This window comes from Strigops habroptila, chromosome Z (assembly GCF_004027225.2).
Source record: "Strigops habroptila isolate Jane chromosome Z, bStrHab1.2.pri, whole genome shotgun sequence".
Lineage (NCBI taxonomy): Eukaryota > Metazoa > Chordata > Aves > Psittaciformes > Psittacidae > Strigops > Strigops habroptila.
The window spans coordinates 47,083,326-47,111,176 of NC_044302.2; the positions used below are offsets into that span (position 1 = coordinate 47,083,326).

The 27,851-nt window shown below is 36.4% G+C and overlaps 1 protein-coding gene across 5 annotated transcripts in view; it reads right to left on the reverse strand.

The window, feature by feature from the left end:
- Positions 1–926: 926 nt before the first annotated feature.
- SHOC1 (shortage in chiasmata 1) overlaps positions 927–27,851 on the reverse strand; it is a 53,100-nt gene continuing 26,175 nt past the window's right edge. For 4 of the 5 annotated variants that reach the window (XM_032919692.1, XM_032919691.1, XM_032919695.1 and 1 more), the window contains 14 exons: positions 26,365–26,814; positions 23,990–24,115; positions 21,841–22,017; positions 18,915–19,022; positions 18,042–18,229; positions 16,451–16,523; positions 13,553–13,670; positions 12,229–12,340; positions 11,154–11,275; positions 10,093–10,186; positions 7,331–7,480; positions 6,749–6,899; positions 5,967–6,527; positions 927–3,029 (listed from right to left, as the gene is read on the reverse strand). In XM_032919692.1, coding sequence (XP_032775583.1) covers positions 2,929–3,029; positions 5,967–6,527; positions 6,749–6,899; positions 7,331–7,480; positions 10,093–10,186; positions 11,154–11,275; positions 12,229–12,340; positions 13,553–13,670; positions 16,451–16,523; positions 18,042–18,229; positions 18,915–19,022; positions 21,841–22,017; positions 23,990–24,115; positions 26,365–26,814 — 2,531 coding nt within the window. In that variant the 3' untranslated portion in view covers positions 927–2,928. The remainder of the gene's footprint in view (positions 3,030–5,966; positions 6,528–6,748; positions 6,900–7,330; positions 7,481–10,092; positions 10,187–11,153; positions 11,276–12,228; positions 12,341–13,552; positions 13,671–16,450; positions 16,524–18,041; positions 18,230–18,914; positions 19,023–21,840; positions 22,018–23,989; positions 24,116–26,364; positions 26,815–27,851) is intronic. The other variant, XM_032919693.1, reaches the window with a different exon arrangement.

Below are 27,851 nucleotides of genomic sequence, written 5' to 3' on the forward strand. Positions count from 1 at the left end.
GGAAGACAGAGATTCCTGTCTTTTCAGAGGAGTGTGCTCCTTTGCTCTCAGGGCAGCATGCAGCTGAGTTGTGGGTTACAAGCAGGGAGAGGGATGACAGCAATGCCACCTCTGCCCTTGCAGGGCATGGTCTATGACAAAAGTCAGGTGTCAGAACAAGCTCCAGAGCAGGGTAGGTTGGTGTTGAGGTTCTTGGGTTCCTATTGGGAGTCGGTTTTATGAAGCATGCCATTGCTGGTTATTTTGTGTTGGCTGAATGAAGCAGCTTGCATCTCAGCAGTTCAGCTTTTGCAGGTCCCTTTTTCCCCTGCAGGAACCTGACAAACAAGCCTGGGCAGCTGCTGCAGGCAGAATAGGGTCTCTCTTACCTGCCCAGTCAACAGGACAATGTCTCATCTCCAGCTGCAGGTGTACCCACCTTTGCACTCTTCTTTGCAAAACTGAACAGTGGGGTGGTTTGGAGAGGGACAAGCATCACCTTTTGCTGCCCCTGCTCTAACACATGCCATCTGCAGTGGGATGGACAACTCTGGATGTACAACAAGGTCTTAGCTTGCTTTTCCAAAGACCATCCAAGTGGGCTGTCTGCTGAGGTCTTAACACGCCACAGAGCACACAGAGGCCTTCATGCCAGGTTCATGGCAGCAGGTCCCACAGGATGCCCACAATAAAGCCCATCAAGTGAGTACACACCATGCACCAAGTGCCTCACATGATACACAAGGCCCCCTTTGCCACTGCCACCTCCCACAGCGCCGCAGCACAGCTCTTCCCCACGTACAGCTGCCACCTGCCTTCCCACTGAGCAGTTCACAAACTTGATCCAAGAACTGAGTGTCCTTCCCCACTGATGGAGGACTGGTGGTTCAGAATTAGTTGCTTCCTAATTATTTTTAGTTATAGATGACCTAGGAGGAAGGGAAATGCATCTTTATTGTGCAATAAATCCTCCACATTAAACAGATACGAGGCAGGGGGAGAATGTCACCTGTGATAAATTTGCCAGTGTGTACATACCTGTGAGAGATCAAGAGTCATAAACAAAGTAAAAACGACTGGTCATTGCAAGCCCTTTCTCTTATTTTCCACTGCGTTCCCAGTAACTAACTGTACACTGACATCTTTTCTACCTAATGGAAACAACGCAGACAGCACTTGAATTTTCTCTCCTTATTCAACATGGCCAACATGCATTTATTTTTGAAGTGATCTAGAGATTATCTGAGCCAGTCTTCCACGACTGTTCATGTAAAAGTTCTGGCGTCAGCCTTTGCTTGCATGAAAGGAGGACATAAATACATAGTTTGGCAGGGGCAGCTATCATTTTCTGCACTGTGATTGTCTCTGACTGAGACTTTGTTGAGCTGCATTCTTGAAAGAACAGATTCCTGAGCCTGGCAATTTGGGAGGCAGTTCTGAAAAATAGAGCCAAACCCACAAATCAAAGAGAAGGAAAAGGGTTAGGTCAAGTTCCACAAAAATGGGCCACAAATAGTAAGCAAACTGCAATTTCCATTTCACTTTTTCTCTTATTCTGAGTAAAGTACAGAAACCTTGTTCGCAATTCTGCTAAATGGCTTCTTAAGTTTACACTTGAAAGGTGTTTTCTAAAGTGTTGCAAACAATTTGGGCACAAATAGTTTGGGGATATTTGGTGTGAACTAAAACTGCTATTAGTGCTGTCATCATAGCTTTCAGGAATTCTCAGCTAAACATCAGCACTCCATTTGCTCTGAGAGACCAGAGCTTTCTCCCGTAAGTGCTGGTTTTATTTATCCAAGAAGTGAACATGCACTTAAACTTTTGAGACTCAAAAAGGCAAGAAAGTATTTTAGTGAAAGCATAAACCATAAACTTGTTGTTTTTCTTTCTGTTATTGCATCAAACTCAGAAAGATTTGTGAGTTTTAAAACTGAATCATCTCAGCTGAAGGCCGCTGAGCAGGCACTGGAGCTGGCAGGCATGCCTGTGCAAACCGTGCATGCATTCCTGCAGCAGAATGGAGTTACTGTCTACCATTGCTCCCACACGTATTTCCTGTTTCGTTGCCAAATCTTCTGATGGGAAGTGAGGGTTGGGGTACTATTCTACCCTCTCTCTTTTGTAGCTTGCAATTGAGATGCCTTTTTTTACCCCCCTATCTCACGTCTCACCTCTTCCAGCTGTAGCCTACATTATCTGTCACTGCCTCCCACACGACTCTCATCTCCCTACTAGCTGACGCACAGTAGCAGGCTGAAAAAAGTGGATGCTAACAAATGGCCTCCACCAGATTATGAAAGAGCTGGGGTCACAGCCAAGCTCTCTAAATCAAATCTGTTAGAGTCATAAATTTCAACGTATCTCTTACATAAAACAAATAAAACTGTCCATAAAACAAATAAGTTGTTTCTGTAGCTTAATTACGATAAAAGGCAGTTCAGGAACTTATCACACGAGTTTTTAAAGGAGCTGTCAGAGGTGAAGAAGTAGAATTGAGCCCAAGGGAAAAATACAAAGAGTCACAGTGAGTGCAAGAAAGCTCTAAAACTTTTATGAGCAGCTTTGAGAGTCCAGCATATCTAGTCTGTCTTTAAGCCTGTAAAGCTGCATGCTCAGGGAACAAACATAGGTGCCTTGAAAATTCTATGAGCTTCAGTGTCTGGGTTTTTTTCATCCATATTTTATTTGTTGCATAAAGAGTGATAAAGTAACTTTATATCACCCATGAGAACAAACAGAGAAGCAGTTAATTCTCCAAGTTCAAGGAACTAGTTTGTTTAGTAAAATTTTTAAAACATACAAAAGAATTCTGAATTAGTAAGGATTGCCAAACCCTAATTTCTCTCTAAAAATGAATAAAATTTTTAATTTAATCTATATTTCCCTTGAAAGACTTTAAGAATCTAAAAAAGTGTGTGTAGTATTCAAATCCCCATTCCATTCCATTCAAAAGAATTTGAGACGTGTTTGTCCATCACTTCTTCCAGGGACTCTTTCATATGTCAGTCTTCGTTTTTTGAACTCTGGTACTTCTGCAAATCCTGAATCTGGAAAGAAGTGCAAAGAAATTTCGTATATGATAAACTACAAATACAACATGTATGCAGATTAACTATGTGTTTCTCAGAAGCAGTAACAGATTTTAGCTCTAACCAGTATGCTGTGTGAAAAGTATCAACTGCCATAAGTTCAAATGTGTACAGATTAACTACCACTTACTGCTGATCATTTTCATGCATATCATCCTGTAGTAATAATACAGGACCTTATGCAATATAAATACATCAACCTATGTTATGCTTACCCACAATATTTCAGTATTTCAGTAAAAAATTTAATGCTTATTTCTATTTCATTAATATCACACTCAGTACTATTTAATAATTGTGAAAGTTGTTTCTTTTTAACCAGAGACATGTTCATGTTTCTGAGTTGTTTAAAAAAGCTACTTACGTTCTTAAGATTATTTTTACAGTAAAATATTTGAGTAGTTGCTTATTCAGAATAAGTCACTGTAAGAAAACCCTGTTTAGTCTTTACAAAAAGTATTGTCAGAAATCTTTAACATTGACCTAAGGCTTTCATCTGTTCCAGTGGAAATACTGGAATTAATTGTTTGTGGTTTAATAAAAGCTTGATCTGAAGAAATCCCTGGGGGATCCTAGTGCGTCTTTTTAACTTGACTCTGTACAAATTTCTTAAACTTGGGGTTTCACATTTCTTAAATCTGAGACTTCAGAAGGCTTTCACTGTATTAAGGTGGGTTTTGGTTTTGGTTGTATGTTTTGTGGGGGTTGGTTGGTTTGTTTGTTTTGCATTAGCATGCACAACTATTTAGCATACTTACTTTTCCCCTGGCTATTGAATAATAAAGTAAAATGACCCTATTCTTCACAAATCTAAAGCCAAAATCACTTCTCCTTTTTTGATTTGATTCAGATTTAAGTATAATTTTGCCCTACTGGGAAGAGTATTACAGAAAGTTATCAGTCGGAGATCACCGCGTTCAGCTCTGGGGCCCCCAACAGAAGAAGTACATGGACCTGTTGGAGCAAGACCAGAGGAGGCCACAAAGATGATCAGAGGGCTGGAGTGCCTCTCCTAAGAAGACAGGCTGAGAGAGTTGGGCTTGTTCAGCCTGGAGAAGAGAAGGCGCCAGGGACACCTTCCAGGACCTAAAGGGGGCCTACAGGAAAGCTGGAAAGGGACTTTTTACAAGGGCCTGTAGGGACAGGACAAGGGGCAATGGGTCTAAATTGAAAGAGGACAGATTTATATTAGACATTAAGAAGAAATTCTTCCCTGTGAGGGTGGTGAGACACTGGCACAGGTTGCCCAGAGAAGCTGTGGCTGCCTCATCCCTAGCAGTGCTCAAGACCAGGTTGGATGGGGCTTTGAGCAACCTGGTCTAGTGGAAGATGTCCCTGTCCATGGCAGGGGGGTTGGAACTGGATGATCTTTCAGGTCCCTTCCAACCCAAACCATCCTATCATTCTATGATTCTATGATCACAGTGTTTACAGAATAGTGTCGAATGTGGTTCTAGAAGAATCTGCCCTGATCTCTACTGAAACTACAGTATTTAGAATTTCATACTATCAGTGCCAGTTTTAGGTTACTGAAATACTGTTAACTACGCAGGAATACCCCAGGTCTCAAATTTAATCACAATGGAGAAGCAACAGGTCTGTTCAGAGTTTCTGTACAAACATTTTAATTTACAGAGGCTGAAAATCAAAAGCAGTTCACCATATCCAATTAAATTTTCCTCTCTTTACTTCCATAATTGCCTTAAGCAGCCCAGGAAACAATGATATCAATTAGCTACTTGTGTTTCCGGGAATGAGCCTGACCTATTTAGTAAAAGCATTTTAATGCTGTGCTGACCTTCCTGTACCAGCAACAGGTTTAACAACAGGTAGCAACAAGAAAACATAAATTAAATCATCTGTACTAGGAGTTAGGCACTTTATTTAAGACGCTTGGATCTTTAAAGAATGTGGCACTTCACCTATACAGAAGCAGCACAATTACAAAAAAAACCCCTACAATATATGATACAGTAATACATTGTCTAACAGGGACTACTGATGCTTTCTTGCTTTTAGGACTCCATGGATACATAGTATGGCTTATCAAAAAGGGCCTCAAGCTAACTATATTTGAGAATGAAAACCAGAGATAAAAAACTACCAAAAAAAAAAAAAAAAAAAAAGAAAAAGAGAGAATCCAGAAGATTTTATATAAGGTCTGTATACACCTTCAGGGTAAACAAAGTTTTGAAGTGCACACTATACCATCTATTTGAATAAATATGCTTTGGAATTATTTCAAGTAGAGAGTTTAGCCCTGGAGACATTAGCTAAAAAACCCACAAGAATAAGGGAACTGTATGACTAAAACTTTAAACTTGCCAGGGTGAAATTCTTAGTCCATGAACACCACCACCAAAACACAGCCACTAGAAGTATCTATATTTCACTCTCAGAATCTGCTGAATCTATTTTTTGTCCTTTAGGGAAAAAAACCCTTTTGTCCAAACCTATGTTTACAAATTATCTTTCTCATAACTTTTAAAATAATTCTGGCATGTTTATTACACACATTTCAGGCACTGTCAAAGACAGAGGAGGATGAAGCTTACAATATTGGAAAACTACATTTTCCAATATTTTACCATGGAAAAATAATGGCAGTAACACAATTCTGGTTTTAGTTTGTTAGTTTGGTTGGTTTGGTTTTGTGTGTGTGTTTGTTTGTTTGTAATATTCTTTATGCTCAAACCAGAAAACAAATGTTTAGGAATCTTTTAACACAGAAGAAAAATGTATGCAAGTAAGTTTTTTAGTAAAGGAAACATGCAACAGTTGGGTTGCATTTGTTTTAACAACTATTTGAAGAACATACAAAATCTAGTCTTACAGATACTTCTGTTTCAGTTGAGTTACAAACAGAATTTCAGCAAATATATGCTTTGGACATACCTGTTCTATTTTTTTCTTTTGTCCATAAGAATGGTGGACATTGTTTTCTCTTTTCTTTAGGTTCTCTACCGATCTGGGGGAGAAAACTCAGACTTTGAAGCTCTTTTGGGTCAACAAAGAAATCAGAGAGGAACCCATCAGGTGCAAATGAATCACATGGACCTGTGGGTGAAGAGTCATTCCATGGGGTCTGGTCAGTTGGAATTTCTGGGCTCTTAAATGTCGTGTCTCTGAATTCTTCTAGAAAACATTGCGAGTTCTCCTGAGGTTCACAGTCACTGAAAGTTGCAAAGAAATTCTCTTTTTCAGAGTTTTTGGAAGAATGACCAGAGCTATAGCGCATCCTCACAGGCTGTCTTTGAACATGAAGAGAATTCATAACATCTAGATGAGCAAAATCTTCACAGTCCTTTGGCACAGCAAAGAAATTCTGCTTCCTTCCTGTAACTACTTCTGAAGAACACGATTTCTTTTGCAAATAGCTTGGAGCATCACAGTCAAAAAAAACCTGATGAGGATTCAGTGGAGGAATTAAGGCTTCAGAACTCACATGAGATGTTCCTGGTAGAGAAAAATTTGAATCACTCTGTTTGGAGAATGAAAAGATAGCTTATTTCTCTACAATTTACAGAAAACCAAGATGCCATTGAGCATTTTGATTGCAGTCTGTCTCTTCAGACCTTTCCATTATTAGAAGATAAAGATTCTAATACACTCAGATTTTCACTTAGTTACATTTTCCCAGTAATCAAAGATATTACCTGCGGTGTTTTGTGCCTTACCAAGCAGTTCTAAAGATTGATGGTTTTGTTTGTAATCTGGATAGAATGTGTTGAAGTTATTCTGCTTTTCTGGGGGTAGTGCACCTTTCACTGCTGTTTCTAGTGGAGCAGCAGCATTTCGGCTGTACGAATACCTTATGTCACTAAAATGCTGAAACAGAAAAAAAGATTCTTGAGGAGTGCTTGTAGTACGTGTCTACACTAACAAATATGAAAAGTTAAACCACTGTTAGGATTTTAAGATGTGTAATATTTTGTTTACTGGAAAGAAGAAGAAAAGATCAATATAGAAGGAGAGGCATGTACAGTAGACAATGTTCCACCTTTCTTAAATTTATAATGAGAGTAAGTAATAGCCCGTCTCTTGAAACATAGGAAAATCAATACCTTAATATACTTCATTCTCTTTCATTAGTCCAGAACTGACTTCACAAAATCTGCTGAGAATTAGCAGGCTCAACACTTCAGATATTTTTAAGGGATACCAGCAAATGTGCATGTAGCATCAGAATAAAAAAACCCAACTCAGTATTACGTCAGTGCAGAAAGATTGATCTAATACATAAATTAATTTTGGCCAACCTTTAAAACCTTTTTTGGAACCTCTGGCAGAAGTTCCTGAAGTTGATCAAAGCTTGCAAGAAACAATTTATTCAGTGAAGATCCCTTCTTTAACATAAGCTGAGCAACCAGAGGGTTGACACATGGAAAAGTAAGCAGGCATTTCTCTGTCTGGAAATGGAAATTACCTAGTTAGATTGGTATCTGACAAACTTTTTTTTTCCCTTTTTTCTTTTTCTGCAGAATAGCATTCCTATGAATAGATAATACAGTAAATCATACAAATAGAGCTTTCAAATAGTGTACTTCTATAGAATGATGAAAACTTTTTTTTGCTACAGATGTAACTGTATTATTTTTTGCAAGAGTAAGTTCTGCATAACAGTTTGGTAAAAAGCAAGTACAGTCTAAATATGTTTGTTTCTATCCTAAAGGGTGAAACTAGTGAATCATGTAAACTTGATTTGAAAACACAGTATCACTGTCACAATGGAGTAAACACTGTTTATTCTCCATTTTGAAGAGAATTACCTAAGTCAAAATAAACTGACAATGCTAATTTTCATTTACACAATATTTGTAAACAGCAATGAGACATGTGCCTAAAGCAGGAGTTGCTAGGGGAAGGTTGAATGCCACACAGAGGGCAGAAAGTTCAGAGCTGTAGCATTTTAGGAATCACAGCTTCTGGTTCCTGACTTTCATAAAGCTCTGAACTCAACAGATGCCAGGATCTAATAACTTTAACAGAGACAAAATACAATCAGTGACTCCTCTCAGATTTTTACCAGTAACCTTCACCTCTAAATTGGAGCACCTATAATCCAATATCCCATGCTTTAAAGGCCATGTCAATATCTGCTTTAAAATGCTTCTGAATTGTGCAAATGCCAAAAAAGATCTCGCTTTACATGAGTTCAAAGCTTCCACATAAAATGAACGAATCCGTATGTTTAACTTGAAAACTTTAATATAAAAGTTAAAGAACATAATATATTTGACTGTGACTGATGGACCTGTTCCAGAATTTACTGTAAAGATAAAATATCAACTACTGCATGAGAAATTAAAGAAATTTCTGCTATCTTGTATTAAAGCAAGTCTGTTAGCATATTCACTATTCTAATGGAAGGCAGGGACACCTTCCACTAGACCAGGTTGCTCAAAGCCCCATCCAACCTGGCCTTGACACTGCCAGGGATAGAGCAGCCACAGCTCCTCTGGGCAACCTGTGCCAGTGCCTCACCACCCTCATAGTGAAGAATTTCTTCCTAATGTAAATCTACCGTCTTTCAGTTTAACGTCCTTGTCCCATCTCTGCAGGCCCTTGTAAGAAGTCCCTCTCTATAGTTCCTGTAGGCCCCCTTAAGGTCCTGGAAGCTTCTCTAAGGTCTCCCTGGAGCCTTCTGTTTTCCAGGCTTAACAAGTCCAACTCTCTACGCCTGCCTTCATAGAGAGGTGCTCCAGCCCTACTTATGTATGTATAAAGATACATATAAAATATTTGTTTCTATATATTATAATAATGATAATGATAATAATAATAATGCTTATTTCAAAAATATATTTTAAGAGAACAACAAAAGAAGCCTAGAAATTTATAAGTCTGAGGAACAGGAAGAAAACAGTGCGATTTAATGGAAAGATAGGCAAACCTCAGATGGCAAGACAGAAAGCCAGGATTTGTCCAACCACTCATGAGGACTTATATTAGATGCTATCAAAATGTTGTCAGCAATCTGACGAATTAACAGTGCTGTCTCTTCAATCCCTGGCATAAGAACTACCTAAAAGTGATACATAATATTTTTGGTCAAAACTTATACTAACGAATGTCTTAATTTGCTAAGTTAAATGGGAAACCTTAAAGGTGACCCTAAACACAATAGCTGGTAATGTGGAGTAATTAAACCTGATCCCTGCTTATCATACAGAGGAACTCCAACCTCTGACTACTAGCCTGGCTGCAAATTACACTCCTTATTTACACAAATCCTCTGTAGGTGAAATTAGTTTACCCTATAGGTCTTTTATATGTGATCAAGTTTATGAGTGTAATATGAGTTCCTAATAGAAGCAGTAATTCTGAGATGCCTAATATAGTTTAAGAAGACATGTGACACTTGAAGGTGTAAGTAATACCCAGATGAACTACACTGCTGAGTACATAGCAGGAAAAAAGCTTTGTCCTCTCTTTAACCTTCATTTAACCAGACAAATTTGAAACAATTTTTAATTTGCAAATAAGTAAAAACATGCCTAAAAATATGTTTACTTCACGCAAAAGAAATAAATTACAGTCATCAACTTGGTAAGCCAAATGAAACTTTTGCCCCATTTTTTTATCTTCATTATTCTAGATACTACGTTTTCTTATTTATAATGAAAAAAGTTAATTTATTTTGCCACATTGAAAAATAGCAAACTAGCTGACAGTAGATAAAATTACACTTTATTTTCTTCTACTACATTGGTAACAGAATATTAATCTGAAACTTCAAATTAAGACATAAGTAAGATTAATAAATGTTTTAATAATTTAGAAAACTAAAGGTACAATCTCATTTGTTGGCTCTTAGTCATAAAACCACTTCAGCTGCTATTTGAATCTGATTCAACTTGTACTGGAGTTAACACAGTCTTTTCACTGACTTCATCAGCACTGAATTATTTTAGTAATTTTGAGTTATTTTACGTTTTTGATGTAGAATTTATACTCGATTAAGCACTTTAGCAATATCAGACAGTGAAGATTAAAACAGAAAGGTTGTTACCAAAATTACCTTCACTTCGAAGTCTTCTGACTTTTGTGTAAGTTCAATTAGAGCAGCATAAATTAAGACAAGGTTAAGCAGAGTATCTCCCCTGAGACTGTACCTGTAAAACAGTTTAATTGGATTGTTAATATTCAATAGGCATATGTAATAATACAAAAATGTTTGTTCTATGTGTTAATAAATGTCTGTTTCGTTTCTGGAATTCAGAATACTAGTACAGTCTGAGCATTAGTATCTGTGAAAGGAGAACTAGGGCACATTGAGTGACTGAGTGCTGAAAGATGCATTGCGAGGAACAAAATGGGGTCAGCCTGCAGCAAAGCAAGCCTGGCTTGGAGCAAAAGGATGGGATCAGGGTTGGTCACTGGAGAAAAATCACACAGAGAGGAAAGGTGATACATGGAAAATTTACCACTTGCTCACAGAAAAAAAAATCTCAAAATAGGTAGCAAAGGAACTTAGCTTATGAACTCTATATAAAAAAAGCTGTGCTGCCACAGCAAACGCAGAGTTACTGATGGCAGAACACTCAAAGAATGTCTCCGTGTTGACAATGGTATACAGAGATGCTAACACAGTAATTCATAACCATTTATTTGTAGAGGTTAATTTATTTCAAACAGTTATAAAGAATAATTCCAGTGGTTAATATTCTTAACCTTGTGAAATTTCTGGACATGTTGATTTGAAATACACCTCACATTAGCACTGCCTACCTCAAATCCTGTTATAACAACCATTTCTTTATCTATCTCTTGTGTAAGGCTAAAACGATCCTAACACATAAAACCATCTTTGCTAACTCTTTTGTGTGTCTCCAGTGATCACTGTTACTTCTACCATTCCACTGAGTTTTTCAGTAGGAACATGAGAACACGGTAACTAAATAAAAAGTCCAAAGCACACTAGAAATATGAGTTTACAATATTCCTGTTGTTCTAAGAGAAATGTGCTCCTACAGAGAAATTCAAAGAACAAAGACTGTTAGCTTGTTCTAATAAGCAGCTTCCTTTAGTGATAAGTTTGTTTTAAAAATACCAAGACAACAAAAAAATTTAATAACTTACTGTAAACTCAGTGTTTCTCTGGAATAGAAAACAATCCAACAGCACGTATATTGGAGCGATAGTACCATGAGCTTCAATATTACATTTTCACAGGATTTCTCATAATTTAGTTCTTCCATACTCTACCATAAAGTTAATATAAAAAGTAAAAACTAAATAAATACATTACCATGGCTGTCACAAGATTTTAATGTGCACCTCTGTATTTTGCAGAAGTTAGATCAAACATAGATATAGCTAGATAATATAGGTATTAAAGACACATCTGGGAGTCAGGAAAGCTAGGTTGTATTCCCAGCTTTTATTCTGCTTCACCTTTAGAAAGCTCATTTACTACTTCATGCCTCTTGTTCCCTCCTGTAATTAGGAAACACTAACTTTTTAGGATGTTCTTAAGATTTTTGAGAACTTAATAATGCAAAATACTGTTATAAATCTCTGAAATGTTTACTTAACCCATACAAATCATATTATACTTACACGGAATATATAAAGTACAACATCACTAATGCAGTAGCATTTGCAGTACAATGTAGGAATATTAATTGATTATTTTACTCTGTATCTATCTTTCAGTAGCAGTTCTCCTAATTGTAAAGTCATCTGTCTTGCTGCATACCAGAATTTAAGTATTATCCTACTGTCTAAACTGTTACCTTTTATTAGAAGTAGAACAAACTATTATCTAGAATAATTCAGACAACTATCTGAAATGGGAGGAATTAACATTCATACTGGTAAGAAAATGCAGTCACAGATACATTTAATATGTTATTACAACATTCCTTTATATAACCCTATTTTCAAATATACATCCTTTAACTATATTTAACACAATCCAATCTCAGGTCAAATGTTACACACCTGTGAAGAAATATGGTTACAGATATGAGAACATTTTAAATTTATCAAACTGGCACAGGCAGAGTTTTGGAGTTAATGAATTTTGAAATAAATTGTGATGTGAAACAATGCATGAATTCAATACAATTATGAGGAAGAAAAGATATGTTAGAAGGTTGCAGAAGTGACCCAACGCATAACAGAAATTGGACATATTAGTTTAATTTTTTACCTGCAAATAGATAGCAGTACATTCATCTATTGTCAACACAACATATTGATCTGTACTTCCACAGAGCCTTAAGGAGTAACTAGTGCTTCTTTCAACAAAGGTAATGCTGTACCTAAAGAAGTTAAATTATTTTATTAAATCTCAGCTAAGTAAAATAATAAGATTTTCTTAAGGAAATGAGTAATATACACCTCAATACAATTTTTAAAGTTACACAGTCCTTTCATACCATGATCTTGTTCAAATGCTCAAGCTCACTTCAAGACACATCTGAAGGATACACATCAGTGTAGCAGTGACATAATGAAATATTACTGGATTAATTCAATTATGTTGCTAACGACACAGGATATGACCATGATATACAGCCTTTAAGTTTACAAAAAAACAGATGTAAGACAGAAACTAAATTAGATAAATGAAGAAAATACACTTTGATACTCTTTTGAGTAATTAAATGTATATTGCATTTCTTTTCCTCCTTTCATGGTTGTACAGCACAGTGAAAGCAAACAGTGTGAAAACTCCCTGACTGCCATTGATATGGTCCTAAATTTTTCTGAGTGAATGAGAACTGCCAGCAACACCGCCTCCTGTTACCAGCTGTGTTAGCAAAGACTCACTGAATGAGTATCACATGCTTAGGGCCTTCAGGGAGTCTTTGTTGACCAAGGGGCCAAGTTGACAAGAGACAATGGTCGCACTAATTGGCCTCATCCCTAGGAAGCACAAGAGACCTAAACCTGAATCTGCCAGCATTAAGTCCTCTAGAAATTTGTAAAGGCAGTGCACTCAACATTAGCAAAAAAATTGAACTATAAGCTTTTCTGAAACCATATAGTTCTTTGCTGACCTGTTTGATTTCTTCATCAGTGCTAAAAGGAGCTAATGAGAAAGTAGCAAAAAGCACGCCTTACTATTTAGCTCACGGCTAGGCTGAACAGAGAATTTGAACAGGCCAGAGTCAAATTAAATATTCAAATTTTAAATGTCAAACGTATTTTTTCTTCCCCCTACTGAGCTGTAATTAGATACAGCTCAAAAATGGCTTCACAGCTGACTCAAGGATACAGCAAGGATCAAAAACTGGCATGTCTCTTCAGCAGCAGGGAGAAATCTACCATCTGTATCTCTGACACTATGTTTAAGAGATGCTGCAGCAGAAAAAATACATTCTTGTCTCTTAAAATGCTAATAGTGTAATTGCAGTAATGTACTTGATAGCCACGTAGCTGGCTACTACATAACAGAATAGGACAAGATACACGTCCTGGAAAACTGAAAACATATAGTCAGTATGATTAAATAGGTTATTTTTACTCACTTGGATTCCAAAAGCTGAAGAATATCTGGCATATTAAGAAGACCTTCAGTTGTCAGAAATACATATGGAATCTGTACCTCCAGAAGAAAGGAATTACAGTGATTCCGTGAAACATTTTCTGTATATAAGATAATAGTTTAGTAAGCAAAAAAATAAAAATACATTTAGGTATTTCAGTAGACACATCTTTTAAAAATGCAGCTTTTATTCATATCTATAAAAATGTTTCCTTTATATGTACCCCCCGCCCTCAAATGAAACTTCTGAATTGCTTTGAAATTAAGCTTCAATTTATATTCCTTTAGATCAACAGCAACATTCCCTTAGGATGAGGAAGGGTGGATACAGTTTGTAGTAACTGTAAACAACCTGTGAATTTGGCACAAGTCTTCTATCAACCAACATTTACTACTACATCCTGGTCAAAGCTCACACCCTAAGAAAAACACCTTCTTATCTTGCTGGTTTATAGATAGAACAGCTCTGTTTGCTTAGCTTTAGCCTTCATAATTTATTACTCATTCTATTCCACAGGCACATGGTTATAGCATTTTAGGGAACAGAAAATGCTTTCCTTTCATATGCCAGCCCAGTTGTTTTATTACAATTCTGCAAAGCACTTACCCATCCGTATTGTTTCAGGAAGGGTGGTTTTAAAAGTCATGTAAGTAACATTCAGACTTTTGCACAGATTTTTCCAGCAAGAGTTTTCAGAATAATCATATTCCACTACTAATGAGAAGTGTGTCCAAGGAAAGTCAGCTCCAATTTGCTGATTATGTATGATAACACAGGAATATCTACAAAGCCTTAAAAACCCCATCAAAATATTAATAAAATTAAGTTCAAGTAGAATTACCCTCAGAACAAAATAAAGACACTTTTACTTTTAAGAAGTATCACTGATGAAAGAATATTTACAAAAAGAATTTACCCTTCCTGAACTAAAACCTGTCATTTCTTTAAAAATTAGTTTTAAAATTAAAAGCTGTACTTCCCCTCCCTCCAATTATCTACTTGAGGTATTCATATTTTCTTGCAGTGTCATAATCTGTCATTATTTCTCTAATGCCCTCCCCCACCTTTTCTACACATTTTCTTACACAAGTTTTTCTGAAACATAAAAAACAAAGTAAAATGTTTAAACCATGCAATTGCATGTTTTATTGAAGTTCCTCTGAGCCTCACAACTAAGCATTTTACTAGAGTGTCGACTAAGTTCGCTCCTCCCAGAATAAAGCTGTAGATCCATATTCTGAAATTGTTACTCCAGACTGGAAAGTCCCATGGAAATGAACAAAAGTAACAAAAATTTCAGTGATGTTAATCCTGACTAAAGACTTTGTTCCCCAAAATCAAGAATTTAACTTACTTGCTTATGATATCTTTGCAACTTAAAAAGGTTCCTTTTTTCTCAGAATTCAAATCTATAGCTTTTAAACCTGCATAAAAAGAACTAAAGCCTTAATCAAACAAATGAGCCTCTGCAGGTATGAATCAATGCACTGCAGTTAGCAGCAAATGTGGGACAACACAGGATACTAAAATTCTATGTAGTACATTTTCTGTCTTGATGAAGTCCTACACAATTTCAGTTTGTATTGCACTGGTGGGTATAATGATACAGAAACTTCCATTTCTGAACCCAAGGAAGAAGTAATATAAATAAGTTTCATTTCTCACAAACTCACAACCAATTACCTCATTACCTTAAAATGAAAAATTAAATGCTAGTGCAAAAGGAAGCATTTTTGCCTCTTTATAATTTAAATTTCTTTGCACTTTATGTACACTTTAAGTTTGGAAGATGTAGCCAAAAAGGGATATCTGTATAACACAAATGCATCTCTTCAGAAGTTTAGTTAGTTGGATTAACCTGTGTTTGCAACCAAGGCTTAAGATCATAAAGCAAATAAAACACTTTTCACTAAATATTATTAATAAAAGCATTGTGAACATACCTCCTCCCTTTCAAAACATTCTCGACGAGAGGCTTTCTTCTTTTAAAAGCACAGGAAATTTATTTTTAAAGGCAAAAGAACAATATAATAATGACACTGCTGCTAAGATTCAAGTAAGAAGGAGTTACAAAAATGGATTTAAAACAGCAATATGAAAGGAATCAGCAGCTTGCTCTAAACATAAGTAGAGACTCAAATAACAATCTGCCTAAAACACGTTTGTTTCACCAGCTGAATCTGTGACATTGAACAAGCTTGTAAAATGTTAATCACGAGTAAAATGATGAATTGATGAAAGGGTTGCTTGTATCAGTGAGAGACTGTGATAATCCCTCACTGAGGGATACTGGAAACAGTATTTTTTTCCCCTTGAGTTTAATAGATTGCTACAGCTATGCTTATGTATTTAGCAAATTAGCCAACAAGGTCAGCAACAGAGGCTAAGGGAAATCATGATCCGTACCGAACTACTCATTTATGGTTTTATGCTAGGGAGCTTAGTTAAGACTTCTAAATTCTAATAGCTCTTAACAAGATTGCAAGGAAGGAAAGTTGTGACCACCAATTAGCTAAAAACAGTGAGACAATCTGACCAAGACATCAGATGCAATTATAATTAGGCAATGGGCTACCCACATCTCCTTTGTGTTCTGTTAAATAAATCTTTGACTTGAGAGAGAAACTATCACTCTCTTGCAACAGAAAAGATCACTTAATCAGGGGAATACCAGAACACTTAATCAGGGGAAAATAAAATTATGAGATAGAAAAAAGGCTGATGGAAGAATTAGAAAACAGTAAGCAAAGTGTATAGAAACGTTCCTGATGAGAGGCAAAGGGAGAAACACCTGCAAAAAGCATACAAACAGGAATGCTGCAAAGCAGAGAATAACAGCTACTTTTTCTTTCAAAAATACACATAAAAAGAATTATTTACCTTCTATTTTAGATAAAGCATGAATGAGGGCATCTTTTCCTCTCTCAGAGTCCATCCTTGTTATGGTAAGTATCTGGAAGAAGACAAGTAAAAGAAACTCTAGTACTGTAAAAAAGTTGTTCTTTCAGCCTCTATACATCTTTCTTTCTCCTTTGCACAGAAAACACCAGGTTGACTAAGCAGGTGGCAAAAATGGAATGATTTTCCAGAATCATAATCATAGTAGATAGAATCGCTCAAGTTGGAATGGACCTATAAGGATCCTAGAGTCCAAGTCCCTGCTCCTCATACCTAAAACTAAACCATTGGACTAAAAGCGTTGTCCAGACACTCCTCAAACTCTGACAAGCTTTGTACCATGACCACTTCTCTGGGAAGCCTGTTCCAGTGACTGACCACCCTCGCAGTGAAGATCCCTTTTCCTAATGTCCTATCTGAACTTCCTCTGATGCAGCTCCCTACGAGGAAGTTATAGACTGTGATGGGGTCACCCCTCAGCCCTCTCTTCTCCAAGATGAACAGAATTGTTGCTGGGTTGACATTAAGATGACACATCATATGTCTTTTAGTATAGCATAATCCTAGCATCACAAAGCAAAATGTGTTATGCTGAAATCAGCTTAGAGGGTCTACTAAAGGACAGACGCCAAGACAAACACCACCATTTCATTTTGGTTGCTTCATTTTCATTTTAAATTCTAAAGGGTGTACCATAAGCTATTATATTTTTCTTCTCAGGGAAATTTAATCAAAAGACATTCAGAGCTCTTAGTGCAACTCTCAACAGAAATAAAAGAAAGGTCTAGGGAGTGAAGTACAGAAAGAATTCAAATAAATGAAGGTAAGCTTGAAGATTTGCCTGTTTTGGCTGTGTGTTCAGCAGCAGAAATTCTATTCCAAACAGTCAGGGAACTTAAATTATACATTTTATCCCCTCTGTTTCATTATGTGATAAGTATTCTGTAAATAAATATTCTGCAAGTGAAAATGGTGTTTTGCACTGCATGGTATCACCCAAAATACTCACATATCATGAAAAAAAATCTTTGGATAACTTGAAACTCCTCTACAACTCTATCCTCCATGCCATAATAAACTATCACTTATGGATATCTGCTTATTATATAATTATAATGACAGGAGATTGGCCTGATATATGGGCTAAGTAGAGGTTGTTTATGCATAACAATACCATATACTCCATGGTGTGTTCTCTTGAGCCACACACGTACAATCCTGACTTTGCATCAAAAGACTAAGGTCTTCAAATAAAAGGTTATAATATAATTTTCAGTAAAGAATGTGACACAATATAATTACCATGGAAACAAAACCATGTGCAACAAGACGAAAGCCCTGACAATGTTAAAACTCGTGCATGTTACGTCAGGCATGCAACAAGGGCAAAGAGAGACCTGCCCTGCTCCTCCTAGAGGTGTTCATGTTACCCTTATTTAACAAGTATTGTGAGTTGGAAAGCTAGTTATAAGACTTTCTTCCATAAACCAGTTCTTGTGGAAGGACAGTTTCATGTTATTCACATACTTTGGAGCAGTTTTGTTTGCTTAGAGAAAAAGCAAGGTTTGTTAACCTTAACACTGTGTTTTTCTCCACAACTTTGCATCCAGTTTAACATTTGACACTGAAGCTCTGTTATTTTGGGATTTGTTTCATGCTTTTTCTGGCTGCTGTACTGTACAGTCTTCAACTGCCTCCAGATGTTATTCAAACAGGATTCTAAGATGTTTTTATAGATATCCTTTGCCTTGGACAAATAACCTGTTAATAAAGCAATAAATTAAGTAATTGCAGTGACAAAAGATAATTGCCAAGGTTTGTGTTTAATCCACACATAAATTTAAAATTTTTGTGAAGGTATCTTGCCAAAAAGAAAAAAAAACCCAAACAAAACCCCCAAACTTAATGGAAGGATACTAGTACCACTAATCAGGCACATAAGTGGCCAGTATAAAACTGCTCTACTATTCCTTCTGTAATATATGCTGTATGACCTTAGCCAGAATTATAGACACTGCATTCTATAGCTGCAGATACCAGCAGTTTTTGTTTGTAAACAACAAAGGACCTGACATTCTTGCATTTTTCTCAGTTTCCACAGAGATTTCAATGAAAATCTGTCATTCTGAGATACACGACAAACCATTCTGTATGTGGAAGTTCACATGAATGTTTCTTAGGCAAACCCATGTAATAACATAAAGACTGGTATATTAGTCATGAACTGAGTATATACACTACCAAAGTGCAATCTTCAGTGAATTCATTTCTAGTGATGGAAGAGAAATAATGAAGCAAAGGCAGTTGAATATTATATTGAATCCACATGGGAGCTATCCACATGGGAGCTATGTAGGCAGAGAACCACAGCCTACAAACATGAACAATGGACTGCAGAATACACACAAAGCTTTCTGGGTGTTGTTATTCATTCCTAAGAACAAACCTAGTGCTGTGTCCAAGCCACATGTTAATAGAAGATCTCGACCTGCCACCAGCAGGTGCACCAGAGCAGCATGTCTGAACAGCATGATCTCCTTCTCATCTATTTCACCTTTACAAATAGAAGACACAGGCATGGTCTGTATAAAATTTCAGAAATCACACTGCACATATGTAACAAATTTAAAAGATCCTGGTATCTCACAATTTTCATTTAACACACTTAAATAGACATAATTTTGAATGTTTGGATCTGGTGGATCTGATCAAGGAATTACTGAACAAGATGCATTAAAGAAGAAAACTATTAGCTACTTCTGATTACCGGGATCAACATAGCTTTTAATTCAGAAAGACAAGTGAAGCACTTGGGAAGGAAAGAAATCAAACTATGAACACAGCATACAGAAGAATTAGTTGAAAACAGCACGTACGACAAAGATCCTGCCATTATTCTGTACCACAAGGCAGAAAGTGACTGGTCATCTCTGTTCAGTGAAGGTGCTGAAACTGAAGGACTATGTCCAGTTCTTGACACCACTCACCATAAAAACTCAGTGAGGAATACATGTCATTTAGAAACAAAGCAAGAGAGTAGAAAATTGCATTTTATGATGAAATATTGGAGCATTTGGTGATATTTGGTGCAGAAAGACCAGCAGGGGAATAATAATAATCTTCTAACAGATCAATATCATAATAGTAAGTGATTGTTTTGTATGTGCACTGGGAGATTAATAAGAAAATGCATCAGTATACTCTGGAGTCAAGTGGAATGAGATTGGATATTGTGAAATAATTTAAAACCAGGAAGGCAATAGAAGAGTGAAGCAAGTTCCCAGGGAGGTTTTGGAATCTCCTATACAGTTAGAGAAATACTAATTAGGAATGGATTGGATCTTTTAGAGTCTTCCATGTTTCCATGTTTCCATGGACCTTCCAGTAAGAAAATTCTTATCTCCTTCTGCTTTAGTTGCAAAAAAAAAATGCAAGACCTGCCTTGTACCTTTCTGTCTCTTCAGAAGACTACAGTAGCTAAACCAACAACAAAGATTTCTTACTGCCTTTCTTGAGCTGTAGTTCAAAGACCCACATATTTCATTGGTCAATTTTGTGTTCAGCGATAGTTATTTTTGTACAGGAAGGGATGTGTAGATTTTATCCGTTCCTGAGAAAACACCCTTAAAAGGAAGGTCCAATAAATAACTATTTGTCTCATCAATATTTCAGCTGCTAAACATTTTCATTGACTTCACACTTACGAAGACAGGCTGAGAGAGTTGGGGCTGTTCAGCCTGGAGAAGAGAAGGCTGCGTGGAGACCTCATAGCAGCCTTCCAGTATCTGAAGGGGTCCTACAAGGATGCTGGGGAGGGACTCTTCCTTAGGGACTGTAGTGGTAGGACAAGGGGTAATGGCTTCAAACTTAAACAGGGGAAGTTTAGATTAGATATAAGGAAGAAGTTCTTTACAGTGAGGGTGGTGAAGCACTGGAATGGGTTGCCCAGGGAGGTTGTGGATGCTCCATCCCTGGCAGTGTTCAAGGCCAGGCTGGACAGAGCCTTGGGCCACATGGTTTAGGGCAAGGTGTCCCTGCCCATGGCAGGGGGGGTTGGAACTAGATGACCTTAAGGTCCTTTCCTACCCCAACTATTCTATGATTCTATGATTCTATGATTCATTGCTGTAATTTTAGCAACCTAATTTTAGCACAGCTAATCTACAAGCAAAGAAGGCCCTGAAGTTTTAATAAGCATGGCACTCAGCCCAGCTCCTACTTTAGGCTACATTTACAGCATGTAAACTGCATTTGAAAGGATATAAGTTTTCTTAAATTAATGTTGAATAAAAATGCAGACTCTTAGATACTTTTTCCTTGATTCTGAGAAGCAGTAGTAGTTCTCTGTATAATTTTCTCAGTAACGTTTTCCTTTCTGTGATTCACTGACACAGACAGAGATACTGAGTTTCTCCCTCATGTTTGTGAAGATGGTGTTTGCTATTTTTGTAAGCTCCCTCAAATTAAGAGAACCCTGATGCTCACAATTTTAATATGGCAATTCTATAAACCACAGGCTGTCATTCTGTGGCGCTGTTTGCTTTCTCTCTCATTTGTAATTTCAATTTCATTAGTTTCATTTTGAGAAGAATACATTCAGCCGTATTTCAACAGAAAGCTATAAAGTTGAGATTGCTAATGTTTAATCACATAACTTGTGATATAATGTAGAGCTTGTCAGGTAGAGACAGACTTCTATGTTATCCTTACAACTAAGTTCTCAACTATGAGCAGTACAACTTAAAAAATAACCCAAAGTACCCAACAGCTTTCTAAATCTTCCTTAAACACAACCTGTATTTTGCTGTGAGATTTTTCTAACCCTCTCTTTATATGTAGCCAAAAGTCTTCCTAAGGGGTCACTGATTTTGCTGGCTTTTGTTTTCATTTTTCTGGTTTTATAGGGGTTTTCATATGCTATGTAGAAGAAAAATAAAGTCAGAAATAAACCAAATTCATATGGATTTTTTTTCTCCTAATTTCTAAAGTAGTCTTACCATTCTGCATCACACAGGTGTGACAAACAACAGCTACTAAAAGCAATGAAACAACAAACCACATAGGTTTACTTTTAAAATCTAGCACAAAAAAATATTTAAACATTGTTTAATATAGAAGAAATATTTCTGATGCATATCTAAAATATTTAAAAATGAAATTCATTTAGAATACTTTTTGTGTTACAATTTTGAGGTTAGTCACTGTAATGCTGAAGAACTAGGACATAAACCACAAAATAAATTACTGTAACTCTACAGGATAACCTGCTGAAAGTTTTATCATTATCAAACACATTGAACCTTGTGTCACCAATTAAACCTGTATTAGTATTAAAGAAGAAAAAAACAATTATTCTTTCTATAAAGACATACCTTCTTTGAAACGATCACATATTACTTTCTCTTGCTGTTTTAAGAAAAACCTTGTATGATCAAATTTAATGCTGTCAAACCTCCAATTTACAGAAGCAAGCACACTCAGATGTGTCAAATCTTCTAGAACGGGAGTGGCTGCTTCTTCCAAGAGGCAGTATGCCTGGCATTGGCTTTCTGTATAGCACAATAAACAGAACAGAATAATAAAGTTTGGTTTAATATACTACTACTAGACAGGAACGGTTAAAAGACCTAGCAAAACACAAACAACACTGACTTCTTCATGAAAGCTGTAACATTAATAGAAAAACAGTTGCTCGCCAGGGAGCCTCCTGGGTGGTGGAGTTATGCTGATCATCACAGCAGGCAGCCATGTTATTCCATACATTTCATAAAGTGATCAAACTTCATGATGAAAAGTTAGGATTTTCTATTCCTGTGACTCCCACTAAGATTGTACTATTATTCCACTGTTCTGCAGCCTTCATCTACTTTGTAGGCTAAACTTAGACTTAGTCCCATTATATCCACGTTACTATAAATTCAACTTAAACAGCCCTTCCCCTTCCCTGGCATTTAAATTCTAATGTCTTTGCCTAGAAAGGCCAAACAAGCCAACCTGTTAAGTCTCTTTTTACTTTCACATTAACAGTCCTTAATAGCTTCTGGGTGGCTTTTTAAAAACTGAGTTTCTTGCTATTGACATCCATGACAGAGCTGTCAACTGCTGAATGGGCTGAAAGGGATGTCCTTTTCCTCAGTTAGGAAGGTGAAATTCTTCCATACCTGTTTTTTAAAATCATAGTTGAGTTGATCACATCAACAAGATCAGAACTCTGTGACTCTTCATTTTAAAAAATTTACTATCATTTTTCAAAAATATTTTCAACTGATCTATACAAATTATTTTATTTGACTAGCAGCTGAGTTAACTTCACTTGGTCAATGCACTATTTCATAAGAGCAATTGATAACTTCATATTTTTAAGCATTTTTTAATAAAAAGTATATTGTTATGTCCAGTTTTTCAGTCTTTATGGAAATAGGTCAGATGCTATAGTATTTTGGATGCCCATTGTACAGTATCATTTGGGCATTCCTGTATAAATGTATCGTTCTGTTTTTGAAGTGTATTTCTAATCATGCATTTTCAATGCTCCGCTGTTAAGTAAAATGCTTTTCTGAATCTTTCTAAACTCTGTTTTGGCTATAGCTTTTTGATAAAGATTCCTTTCCTTCATGTGGAAGTCCACCATGGGGAAAAACACTATCTCAAGTACTGTAATAGGGCATTCAGTCCCAATAAATATTACTTTTGCAAAATGCTAATTTTGTTTTGATTGCGGAAAAGATTTTATTTTTTCCCCAGTCACATTAGAGGAGTCTTGCTTCAGAATCTAATAAAAAAAAAATAGCTGTTATGTGATACACATCTCAGATGAGAATAGATGAAAACACTGCTCTACTCTTACACTGTTCCTGTGAAAGAGACCCTCATTAAGATCACAGTTAGAGTGAATGCATTTCCATAGAAAAGCAATCTAATCTGTGCTAGGCCTTTCTAGCACTGGGCGTTCTTACAACTGGGGCTGTAAAATCTCTTGGGTAGATATCTTCCCAGCTCTTCTCCATCATTTCTACTGCATGACAAAATTGTTGTCTATGCATGTTCTTTGATATAATGCCTTGAAAAGTACAACAGCAAGAGTTCATAGGGTAAGGTTCAGTAGTGTATGAGATAAATCCATAGTGGATCACTACTGTGTTACAAACATTTCCTACCAAAATGACCACCAACCCCTTCTGTCTCCAATTCTCTCATTCACTCTGTCAGGAAAAAAAAATGCAGAATAGTAAATTGAGGCTATTGATTGGCACAAAGAGATTTCATGTCTGCTGATTTAGATCAGATATAACTCTGTACTATTTAGTTAGCATGCAATTTGCTTTAGTCTTAAGACAGAAGTCCATAGCCTGTTCTCACACTTGTGTCAAAACAAATATCTATTTGTCTATTTGGAATGTTTACAGTCACAAGGAGCAGAGACTAAGCCAAATAATTTCCATATTTGTCTGAGCAGTACTATTTAATACAAAATTCTATTGCAAAGCTGTATAAAATAAAGCATATCCAAAAATAGCATACCTGATGCTTGAATATTGACTGTGATATTGTCCTCATTCTCTTGTTGTTTCTCCTCTATTCTTACAGTCTCACAAACAGAACTGTCCTCTTCATGAACATGTCTATGCTGTTCTTCAGGTTGTGACACTAAATAGTTAAACCACAAGTGAACATTTAGATACAAATATCACAAAACCAGCTCAATAAGAAAACTGTTCTATAAATGACTCTACATGCAAAAATATTTTCAAGTTAAGTAAGTTTCTGTGACACATACATTTTCTTTTAATAAACTTCTTTACTGTGTTCATGGGCTCATATAATATGTAAAAACCATTGAGACACAGAGAGAGAGATGAGGCCTGTATAGCCCCAAAAGTCAGTCATTATTAGGTTCTTCTTCCTTAGGGCAGGAATAAAGGGCTGGGAAAAATAAGGAGCTGGTACTGTAGCTCTATAATATAGGTCCACAGGAAAGCTTATCTGCCCTTATACACAGAAAAAACATAGATGAGAGGAAAGATGCTATCCTTCACAACTTGTATTTCCTTCCCTTCTGCCTTAAAAATAGTGATGTATGACCACATAGCTTCCTTTGGCGGCTCTAGCTCTTTATATTTGAGAGGGGTTCTGGCTAAATAGGTGTCTCCTAAATATTGATGATTTTTTCTAGTTAAGAATGTCAGTTTCAGCAAGACCCAAACTGATCATACAGAGAAGGAAAAAAAGAAAACCCAATTTTTTTCCTAGTTGTTAAAAAAACCTTCCTGATTTTGAAAAGCTATACAGGGTTCAAAATTGGACCAATGAACTGTTACTTCTACTTCCTTCTAGTGTATTTTTTGAGCTAAATACTACACACAATGACATCTTTAAAAAATGAGACAAACAACAAAGACAATAAAAAAGAGCCCTAAAAGCAGTGCTGGCATTTCTTGTTTTCAGTTAAACTCAGAATGACCCTTAATAAAAAATTCAGTTGTTACAAAAGTATACAATAATTTTCATAATTTCTACATCAATGTGGTAAGAACGATACATTTTAACAGGTTCTCTATATACCAGACATAACTCATCTGCAACACTAGGTTCTACGTGTAAACATATTCTAAACTGCATTTAACCTACTTAAATCTCCACAAGCCTATCCGCAAATGTAACATGGCTTGTTTTTCAATGCGCCTGGATTTCTTGCTAGAAAATACACCTTGCTAGGAGATGTAGTTCCAGTATGTGCTCACTAGATGGCAGCATAAAACATCAGTTCAAATACCTTGCAGTCCTACATTTAAAATCGTGATTGCTGCTTTCAAGGGCCATGGAACAGTTTTATGCGTGTCTGTCTACAAGTGTCAGTAACAGATGACTTTTACCAAGAAATAATTTCCTCCACAAGGTTACATAAATAAATAAATTACCCCAATCCTATGATACAAGGCTTTTATGTAACAATTGTAATCTTTTGGGGGGATTGTTTTTTGGGGTGTTTTTTGGTTTTTTGGGGTTTTTTTTTTTGATGCTGGGACATGTAGCTGAAACACAGACAAAATTTATTGCCAAAATACTGCCATGCAAGTCCAAAAATTGAAAAATATGTATTTTTTTTAATACAACTTTATACTGAAAAGTGAATTTGGAAATATGCCACCGTCTCCTGATATTTTGTGTCACAAATATTTTTTAAAACAAATAAGGGATTTCTTCTACTTTTTTTCCTTCCCTGCTCTTCTGCATTTCTGCAGTGCTCAATGCATAGCCTGAGATTCTTTCATGAGCAGTGCCATCAACAAGATCAGGGCTACCAACAATTTTTTGCTTTCCCTAAGACCTGTTCTGCCTCATTGTTTCAAGCGGTTTCTGCACCAAGGTAACTGGCTCAAATGGTTCCTACCAGAAGAGAACTTTAACTCTTTTTCATTGTCTAGGCTATGTTTGTTCCACAGAAGTAAAGGTATTGATGATTACTATTTGATAACTACAATTGATAAAGTAGTAGTTCTCCAAAGAGCCCAGGAGATCTGGTTCAAAATACAGGGACAGAAGAGATCTTCTGGAGTAAGTATCATTCAGTCACTTTGTCAAAATAGGAATAAACTCATATGTCTATTTTATTAAAAACCACTTCCACCACCAAAAAAGACCCCAAACCTCAAAATAAAGCACCGCCCTCAACCAAAATAAACAAACAAAATCCCCTAAGTTACCTGAAGAAAAAACCAAAAGGCAAGATCCTTAGCTGAAAATTCAGATACATTAAAGATCATCAAAATGTTACCATTAACTTCAAAGGCTTTTTCCCCTCCATAAATCTCCTAGCGTAAATTAGCATCTATTGTAACTGGTATAACACAGCGTAATCAAATGTGGAAAATGGCAGAATAAACTGGTTCACATACCTTTTTCAGGACTATTTACATAATTTTTTTCCTCTCTTTGGGTGAGTGCACATTTAGATCTCAGCATGATAAAGTTGCTCAGATCAGAATCATTGTCCCATTTTGTAACAAGTGCAAATGATGCAGGCTTTTCACTACTGGGTAAGTTGTCTTCTTCAGAAGACATATCTTTACTGGTGACAGACTCAGATAATTTGGGGGTTTTCTTTTCTTGGTTTAAGAAATAGATTTCCTCTTCTACCTTATTCTTTTTTATGCTTCCTCCAGTAAGCTCTTCCACAGATGTATTTGTAATGGGAATTTTGGTAGGTGATGCTGCACCCATATGCATGGCAAAGTGCTGCCTTTGAGTCTGCAGCGACATGCAAAGATTAATTACTTTATCTGACTGATGTTTTTCAGCAGAAAGGAGCTCCTGATTTGTCATGGAATTTATCTCTTCAAGCCATCCTAAAAAGAAAATAAAATAATTAAATTTCTTTGATGTAGCATAGATTCCCTCCCCCCCTTTTCTTTCTCCTGGTTGAATTTAAATACTTTGGATAATTACAGAGAAAGCATTTTAAAATGTATTCTTTCTGCCTCCCCAGATCATTAGAATCTACTTTTAGAAAATTTTTACTGATTAGTCCAAAGTAAAAATGTACAGTGCTGAAAAACAGAAGGCCATGCTACTGTTTGGAGAAGTTTTCACCACCTGCATGGTGCTTACCAATGTTAGTTTCCTAGGAATTGGGATGGAATACATTTCATTAGGAAGAAAACTTCACAGGGTTGGTTTTTTTTTTTTTTGTGTTTTGGTTTTGGTTTTTGTTAGGGGATTTTTTTCTTTTCCCCCCTTTCTTTTTTTAGTAAGAGGAAAAACAAGAAGGAATGCAGTTAGTTCCTTCTAAAGGAGTGCTTCACTAGAACTGCAGTTTTGTTTGCATTGCTGCTGCATGCCCATGTATTTAAGCACTTGGCTTCATGGATGTTCATAGCAACACAGTAGCTTAACACTTGCCAGTATGTCAAAAGCAGCCAAGTGGAAACGTTCTTCATGAGTGCCGCCTATTTGTTTCAAATATATCATGCTACTGTCAAGCCTTGGAGTTCTACAAGTACAATCAGTGCCTTGCAGTAAGGCCATAGTTATATAATAAAATCTAAATAGCTTTTTGCATTTTCAGTTGAAGTTTGATTACACGTATGCATAATGGTCCATGAGAACTTAAGTTTATGAGTGGTTCACATTTGAAACCACAGCCAGCATAAAACCCCACTCTGAATAGCATCACAAAATAATATTCAGTGTAACATGGACACCCTACTGACCTTCTGCAGATAGGATTATATGAACATCTGCTTTATTAAAATATTCCAATGCAAAATTACTATTTGTTAAGACATTCTCCTGTATGAAACTATTTTATTAAAAGATAGCATGGCTGGTGGAGGCTACTTTTCACCTCCATGCAAACAAAAAAGATAACTTTATGTAGTTAAAC